General features: G+C 33.9%; 2 protein-coding genes across 2 annotated transcripts; one reads left to right on the forward strand and one right to left on the reverse strand.

Moving 5' to 3' along the window:
- Nucleotides 1-1,720: 1,720 nt before the first annotated feature.
- Nucleotides 1,721-4,085, forward strand: LOC112526770 (protein YLS3-like). Its single transcript, XM_025137187.1, has 3 exons — nucleotides 1,721-2,154; nucleotides 3,582-3,680; nucleotides 3,846-4,085. The coding sequence occupies exons 1-3, from the start codon at nucleotides 1,806-1,808 to the stop codon at nucleotides 3,995-3,997; spliced, it is 600 nt and encodes a 199-aa protein (XP_024992955.1). The 5' UTR covers nucleotides 1,721-1,805; the 3' UTR covers nucleotides 3,998-4,085.
- A 739-nt stretch (nucleotides 4,086-4,824) lies between these two features.
- On the reverse strand, nucleotides 4,825-5,723 carry LOC112526922. Its single transcript, XM_025137363.1, has 3 exons — nucleotides 5,568-5,723; nucleotides 5,092-5,480; nucleotides 4,825-4,903 (listed from the first exon to the last, which is right to left on the reverse strand). The coding sequence occupies exons 1-3, from the start codon at nucleotides 5,721-5,723 to the stop codon at nucleotides 4,825-4,827; spliced, it is 624 nt and encodes a 207-aa protein (XP_024993131.1).
- Nucleotides 5,724-9,285: the final 3,562 nt, after the last annotated feature.

The following is a 9,285-nucleotide window of genomic DNA, read 5'->3' on the forward strand; positions in this document are numbered from 1 at the left end:
CCTGTTTTGCAGGACAACGTGCTCAGAAAAATAAAGGCAAGGGAAAAGTCTAAATATTGATAATAGTTTATTATGCATATGTATTAAAGATACATTTTGATAGTTCATGTTTTGTAATAATACTATTTTAGTATTATGAGTATGATGATGTGAATTATATGTATTTGGGATGTGAGGATTGTTACAAATTGTAATAAAAAAAATTATTGATATAGTTTTTATAATTAAAAATGCACAATATCGTTCAAATATTTAAAAATATAAGACACTTTTATTACATTATATTATAAAACTGATTATATTTTTAAAACTAACTATATATAAAAAATCGAGTATCTCACGAGTTTTTCGAGTCGAGTATTGGCTAGTTTGACTCGACTCGTTAATATGTCGAGTCGAGTTCGAGTTCGAGTTTGAGCAGAGCCTATTCGAGTCGAGTTTTGACCGAGTCGATCTCGAATAGCTCGCGAGTTGTCTCGTATCATTTACACACCTATTTTATATAATACAAGTGCCTCTTGGCTATTTTGGAGATGGAAAATGTGTCCATCTAAATCTTTACATTAGATCAACTGACAATAAAATTTGGATTTTTAAAGATTTTTATCAGAGGTCATTGATCATCTGCTGTAAGGCACCTAGGTTGTTCTCCAAGGCCTTGGAATTAATCGAAATACGCATAAGTTGGTCCGTACACAAGTATATCATTTTCGAGTTGAGGTTTGCAAAGGTTTGATAATCAAAAGTTATATACATGGTTTTTCCATTTAAATCTTGTTTACTAAAACCAACATTATTAATCTCTAATTGCATTTGCTAATGAATAAAACAAGACACCTTTATATATATTGCACAAACTAATTAAATGTAAACAGAAAATATAAGCATGATCGACAAGCATATGAACATTTAGATATGTCCTACCACAAACCTTAGTGGGTTGGTGAAGTGCTCAAACTCTAACTCCACTTTCACCTTTTAACACTGTCACAGAACTCATAAGATGCACTAACTTGGCCCTCACCTAATCCACCACCCTCCCAACCAACCACACAAATATATATATATATATATATATATTCGGATTTAATCGAAAACGATAAAAAAAAACTACATATAAGTAGTTTGTTCAGTATGCACATGTCATTCGTTTGTGGTATGTGTATGTACATATAAATAGTTGTCGAGTATGCACACGTGCATAGAAACCATGAAACATGTTCAGTTACTTGTACCCGTATGTGCTTATAATGCAGATGAGTGGTTATTAGGATGTTAATCAATTTTTGAGATAAGAGAATAGGATCCGTCATCAACATTCGATTGATCTTAATCCACCAATCACAAGAATATACATCATCATAGAGACGATGTGAATTTAAATAAAATAAATCTAAAATATATAAGAATCTAATGTGTTAATTTCATTGATTGAACATGGATAAAATATAAATCTCTCCTATAATTATGGAGTTAGTATCGACAAATATTGTCGATAGTAACTCCATAATTATGAGAGACATTTACATTCGAAACTCGGCCATCTATTTTATTTTGATACAACTGTTTGATGGAATTTTTGTTGCATGTTCATTTTTTTGGGTCTCCGTTAAACCCTCCCAATCTTTCTCCCCACACACACACATATATATATATATATACACACACCACATATATATATATATATATAATATATATAATAAAAGTTGTATTTACGGTACATTCTTTCTCATGGATGAAAATAATCCTATTTAAGGTGACAACTCCATCATCCTCAAAGTTCACTTGTGCTTCAACTTATTGCAATGGATACAGGGAGATCAATCCGGGTTCGATTTTCATTTACATTTCTAGTCTTAACCCTGGTGTTGGTCTTTGGTGTGACATCGGGTGCGGACGACAAAGACAAGGAAGAGTGCACGGAGCAGTTGGTGGGACTGGCGACATGTTTGCCATACGTCGGTGGCAATGCGAAATCTCCGACACCTGATTGTTGCAGTGGATTGAAACAAGTGTTGAACACGAACAAAAAGTGTTTGTGTGTGGTGATAAAAGATAGAAATGATCCAGATTTAGGCCTCACTATCAATGTTACTCTTGCGTTAGGCCTCCCTACGGTTTGTCATGCACCAGCCAATGTTTCAAAATGTCCAGGTTCGTGTATTCATATGTGTAAAATGAATCAAAATTATATATATATATATATATATATATATATATATATAGGGTCCATTCAAGGGAGAACTGATTAGTTTGTGGTAACTGTGAGATCCAATCTCAACCACAAATCAACGGATAAATTAGAAAATTAATAATTATGGTAGTTTAAATTAAAATTATAATTAGATGTCATTTTAAGTATTTAAAAAAAAACTCATCTCTCCTCTCTCCTTTCTCTTTTCTCCTCTCTCATCTCTCCGACCTTCAATCTCCGGCCTCCGATGAACATTAATCCGGCAGGTACCAAGTAATCCCAAAGATACACAATGTGATACCCATTGTGATATACTGTGATACCATTGTGATACCGACTATGATACCAACTCAAAACCTTAAAAACAAAGATACACAATGTGATACCCATTGTGATATACTGTGATACCGATTTCACCGGAGGCTAGAGAGAGGAGAAAGGAGAAAGGAGAGAGGAGTTTTTTAAAAATACCTAATATGCCCTCTAATTATAATTTTAACTCAAATTACCATAACTATTAATTTTCTAATTTATCCATTGATTTGTGGTTGAGATTGGAACTCACAGTTACCACAAACTATTCAGTTCTCATTTGATTAGGCCCCTACATATATATACATACATATATATATATATATATATATATGTTTTAAATGTCTTAATAGAACTTTTTACGAGACTTCAGTTTATAGGAGCAAAAAATAAAACGTCATGTATAAAACTGTTACAATAAGTTCATAGGACGTTTTTGAGTGTCGTAGCAAGTTTTTTGTACATTTTTTAAACTAAAGTGTTGTATTCGCTATTTTATAAATACTATTTGAACAAGTATCCTATAAAAATGGATTTATAGGACACTTTTCAAAAGTATCATATAAAATATCTTACAGACACTTCTTTTTAAAAAGGTCCTAAAAACTTGTTATGATGTTCAAAACTGTCATATAAACTTATTGTAATACTCTTTGTTATATGTCGCTTTGACTTTGTGGTGCTATAACATTAAGTCTTATAAGAGACTCTATCAGGGCATTTGAACACCGTAAACGTCCTACAAAACCCAATTTGGTGTAGTGGGTAGGATTTCCATTAAGCGAAATGATATTATAAAACTACTGGTAAAAAAAACATATTGTTTTAAGGCGAAGGATCGTGTGAGAAAGAGAATTAAGGTGAGAAGTGTAAGAAGAGATATGTAGCCTTGATCATCTTTAATCTCCCATAAACGGGTGCTTGATACGGGGATTGACCCGGTGCATCTTGGTATATCTCATCCTAATATGCATCCAATGGTAGAGATCTATTCTTACACTTCTCACATTAATTCTCTTTTTCACCGAAACTCAACCCATTGTTTTTCCGTTATATATTGCATGTGTTTATGCAGAACTTCTCCATTTGGCTCCTAATTCAACGGATGCTCAGATCTTCAATCAATATGGTCGTTCTTCTAATGCTGGTCCTGCTAGCAGCCCTATCCCAAGTGGTAACATTTTATTAATTCCATTTATAAAAAAATAAAAATAAAATCATTAAAAACGGATTTAAATTAACTTAATTTTTAATTTACATTTAAATTTTACGTTATGTTGTGTCGCACAACAACGCTTTTAGTATTTCATAACGAACGCATAATATTTGTTTTAAACAGCGAGTGCTAATATGACAAGCACTAGAGGCTCTGCAACGAATCTTAAGCAACCGGGTGGCAATATAAGCAACAACGGAAGAACGTGGTTAAAATTAGAAGTCATTCTTATGATAATCGTTTCGAGCATTTTCACTTCAGCTTCGATTATGTAATTTTCTAGTTGTTTTACATTTGTATTTTTGTCTGGTGCACTATCGATCTTAAGTGTGCTCAATGTTTCATCATCTCTTTTCTTTTAAACTATAGACCCTTAAATATATCTTTGAAAACAAATTGTCTAAAACAGCGAAGGTACGTGTTTTATAACGTAAAGACGCAATTTGTTTAATGAAATATGAAAAAGGTACATTTTTAATATAAAATAATGAATGTTACAGTTAAAGATAACTATATTAGTAAAAAAACAATTTTAAAAGTTGAATTTTCTTTTCCATTTTGTGCCCCTTTATGAAATGGAAAAATGGAGATCATAGCAGGGTCATATTAACGTTGTGTTATCGAAACCTTTTTTTTTCCGAAGAAGTGGAAATGAAAGGGATAAAAATGAGGAGAAAACCAAAAAAATACGTATGTTTTGTAAATGATAGAAAAGGAATAAGAGGGAAAAATAAAATCCCCAAAACTTTGTTCTAGAATGTGGAAGAGAAACCACAAGGGTGGTGTCTGATTGGTTTTTGTTTGGGCTTCAAAGGTCAAAAATGTCTGAAGGTCTAAGATTCAAATACAAGGACGAATAAAAATCTTCTTGTGGTCGTGAAGGTTCAAATACGGTGACTCTGGGCTACCCGCAAAGCATGTGGCCATCTTGGGATTAGTTGACTCGCATAGCGGGCAGGAGCGGAACACAAACTTTCCAACCGTAGGGGCCGGACCTAATATATTATATATTTCAAAGGTACCAAAAATACATTGTCCAAAGTTATAACATAGTAAAACTCTAAAACTAGACGTTAAATATAAACATGTCAAACATCGCTAATCAAAGTGGAACCCGTCGATCTATTGCGACCTTGAAGTCTTCCACAATTTCCTCCAAACTAATATTTTCAGCTACTTCCCTTCAATAAACAAAAGTAACGAGTCATTTAGAAACTCATCATCCACTTTATTCTGTATTCTAGTTTTCACAATATTCATTGCTGAAAATGATCTCTTGGTTGTCGCGGTAGAAACTGGGAGAGTAAGTAATAGACTTATTAAWCGATAAATAAGATCAAAAGTGGTTTCTCTTCTAGTCCTTACCAACCATTGACCCAATTCTGCAATAGATGTCAATTGCTTATAATCTATATGTTGAACGACATCAATAACATAATGTTGAAGTTGCATTTTCAGAATTGTTTTATCATGATCATTGAAATCTTCAGGATAAAACTTCTCTACTAGTTGTCGTACATCAAGACTTCTAAAAGTCTCATACGCATTTTTAAGATCTAGAGTTGAAGGAAGACGAAGCATCTCCATGGAACCATCACTGAAACAATGATCTAATTCCATTAATTGACAATTAATTGCTTCATAAAAGATATCCACTCGGTAATGATGCTTAAGTGTATGATCACTATGCTCATTACGAGCTCGATTCCCTCTGCTAAAGTAGGAAGAAAACAAGTCAGGTTTATCTATGTTACGTACCTGACAAGAAAACAAGTCGAGAAGAAGACAAGTTAGGAAGATTTACTTAATAACGATGTTCGAGTGTATGATCATTATGTTATGTACCTGACAAAATGACTTAACAAGGCAAAGCAAAACATCCCAGCTTTCATCTTTCATTAGTTGCAATAACAATTTGGTAGATGCAACTAACCTCAATGAGTTAAAAATATCTTGATCTTTCCTTTGTAAAGCTTGACAAAGTAAATCAGTGATCTCCATTATTTCTCTTCAGTTGTGAACTTCTCAAATACATTTCGTATATCTTGCACCTCATTAAATAAATGATCCCATCCCTTTTCTGCAACATTGTGGAAAGATGTACATTCGGTTCCCATATGTATCAAGAAACCACATTTTTTCCCACCCACTTTTTTCCAATTTCGAAACCCATCTATGGTAAATGCCTATTGACCGTAGTATCCGAGCCCAGATGGCTTGTTAAATAAAAAACAAGGGAGACAAAATGCTGCATCCAAGGTCTTTTAATATTCAATCCAGGGATGTAACTTATACCAAGAAGCTTGAAAGCTACGTTTATGAGTTTCTGGTCCAGAGTTTGGAAACATAGAAAGTGTAGGTTGAAGAGGACCAAGATTCATGTAAGCTCATCGAATTGTATCTTGTTGATTGATAGGATAATCATAAACTTGATGATGCAAAGCAGAGTTTCGTTCTAGTGTACCCAAATCAATATCATTACTTTCCGTTTTAGCTTTTTTGCAAGGGTTTTCAATAGGCAGAATACTAGATGCAAGGGTATTATCTACATTTGTTGTTTCTTCAGGATCTTGAGAAGAAGAACTAGCATGCTTTCTTTTAAAAAACCCATGAATGGTAGATAGAGTTTTCATCTTCATCTACATGTGGAACATATTTAGCAGTTTTAGTTTTAAAACAAATGTAAATAAGGGACATATATGTTGCTTAATCACTATATATGTTGCTTCCAATGATTTGGATCAATTGCTACCTTGCTAGTGAATAAGGATTCTCCTACCGTCCTACAGTAGCAGAAATGGACATCGAAACATGCTTATACTCCATCAATTTGTTTATGCATAACTCATAACTACCCTTGAAGAACACAGATTCATACATTCATACCACAAGCCACTGTCCACAAATACCATTGAAGAACACAGATTCATGTATGTATTAATGTATTATGTATAAAGGCTTAAGTAATAAAATGCAGTCCACTTATTTAAAACACATAAACCCTTGAACTATTAAACTTGAAGAACACATAAACAATTTAAAACTCATCAAATCAACTCAACTCAAGGCTCAAGTAATAAAATTTTAAATCCAATCAATCAAAATATCAAACAAATTTAGACCTAAATCACCTAATCATAAATCATTAAGCTTTAAGCAAACAAATTTAGACAATTAGAATTTATATACATACAAGTTAAACTTTAAAGAATAAAGATGCAGTTGCACAACACAGGTTATTAGGTTAAAGTTAAAGAATAAAAATGCAACAACAGTTCTACTTCAGCAGTTGCTATGGAGTGGAGAGTCGGAGAGAACATAAGGACTTACCAATTACCATCGAGAGCACTATCGGAGGCGGGAGGACTGGATCAAACTCAAACCGCCGGTGCCCTGTCTGCCACTGGAGCCTAGACTGGAGGACTACCGCTGAACGCCTGGACGGCTGGAGAACTTACCGTCGATCAATCGATGTCGTCGCGTCGAGAGCCGAGAGCACTCGTCGTCGTCGATGTCGTCGCTGGAGGCCTGGAGCTGGAGGACTGGATCAAGTGGAGGGGCCACCCAATTTTGTTTAAACTTAAAAGCCTATGGACCTCTAATATGCTCCTATTTAGTAAAAAAAAAACATAGGGGCCAGGGCCCCTAAAGGACCTACAGGCCATCCGCCACTGATATGGGGTTGGATATCCAGGTTAATCAAAAAAATATGGAAGAGAGTGAAGAAAATAAATTATAACTTTTGGATAATTTAATAAAATTACAAAACTATCCATTAATTTATAACCATGAAAACAAATATAAATGGCATATAAAGGTGACAATTTTATTTTCCATCCTTCTTGATTCCAGAACATGAAAAATGTATTATTTCATTACTTCTAGTTCCTTTGGAAAATACAATTAAAAAAACCTTTTTTTTTATTTTTTTTATTTCGTTCCTAAATTTGAGAACACAACATATTATCTAAATAAAGTGATCAATAAACTAACATACTTTTTTATGTTTGCCAGAAATTTAGTCCGCTCCTGCGGTTTTTCATGCCTTGGGAGAAAAGCCTAAAAATTGCCTCCAACCTAAAATGCAGACAAACATATTATTTTTTACACTATTTTTTAAGGGATCAGTGATTACAATGAATCATTAGTTTGCAAATGAAAGAAACAACCTTAGTCTCCATGGACCGCTTATAAATCATTTGTTAACTGTCAACGTTTTGGTCAGTGCAAATATGCAACAAATTACTACATATATTGCAAATGTGTGATTGAAAAGACTATTCATATAGGTCGTGGAGTGTACAAGAGGAAACTAAAGATTATTTAAGAAAGATTTTGCGAACGAATGAAACAACTTGGTATGAGAGCTAGGGATCTAGAGAATCTTTAACATGTTACAGGGATTAATGTTACAGGTTTATACTCCGGTGACCTCCTCCGGTCATCTTGTTTGGCCAAGACGTTGTATCCGATTATCGACTACTAAACACTCACATGGGACTGTGATAATCGGATCCTGGTTATCACCCGAGGTAACTGATACATGATTATTTGTTAAATAATTATGTGACAACATAATAAATTGTTATATTTGATCATGTTAGTATGTGAATTATATGCATAATATAGATGCATGCATGAGACTATGTGTATATGTGGGTATAATTATATATATATGTGATGAAATACATGCATAGGTGTGTATATGTATATGATTTTACATGCATGCATGAATTGGGTATTTGAAAAGGATGAATGTGTATGCATGGATTATGGTAATGTGAATGCATGCTTGTGAAGAAGGCTGTAGTAGTCGTCTTCCTGTTTAGGAAAGGTATAAAAGGGTGGTTGAACCTCCATTGTAATCTCTTACTATTTTTTAGACCTCATTTGAGCGATTTAAGAAAAGAGAGTGTGATCGGATTGTTTTTGTGACCAGATTACAATTTGGTTTTCAAGTATCTGATTTTCAAAAGGCTTTCAAGGTGAGTGGTTAAATGCTTTCAAAACACTTTAAATTATATGTTTTATTGAGTTTTTGAGTTTACTTAAGTGTAGTCCGGATTAAGAATAAACCGGACCAAGGTTGTACGATTTAAGGCATAAACCAGTCAAGGGTCGAGCGATATATGCATGTAAACCGGATGTGCCTTAGGCGATTTATATGTAAACCGGATGTGCCCTAAGCGATATATGTATAAACCGCTCAAGTGATAAGCGGTTTAGCTTTAAACCGGACATGTTTCGATCGGTTTAAAGGTTGAACGATTTATGACCTTTGATTTTATAATTAAGTGTTTCAATGGAGAAGTATGAATACGACCATGTGATGACCGAATTATTTTAAATCGGTCAAAAAGGGACATGTGTTGTCCGGATTTGTTATACGGACAAAAGTGTTGGAATATTTTCTCTTAAGTAATAAATCGGACAGGCCTTGGACGATTTATTGTCCGGATTTGGTAAACCGGCCAAGACTTGACCGGAGATGAAGTCCGGCCAAGTCTATTTTGACCGGATTTGCATTTTGACTTGTTATTATATATAAATGGGGAATTTTGAA

The sequence above is a fragment of the Cynara cardunculus genome (assembly GCF_001531365.2).
Source record: "Cynara cardunculus var. scolymus isolate 2C chromosome LG 14, CcrdV1, whole genome shotgun sequence".
In the NCBI taxonomy this organism is placed as follows: domain Eukaryota; kingdom Viridiplantae; phylum Streptophyta; class Magnoliopsida; order Asterales; family Asteraceae; genus Cynara; species Cynara cardunculus.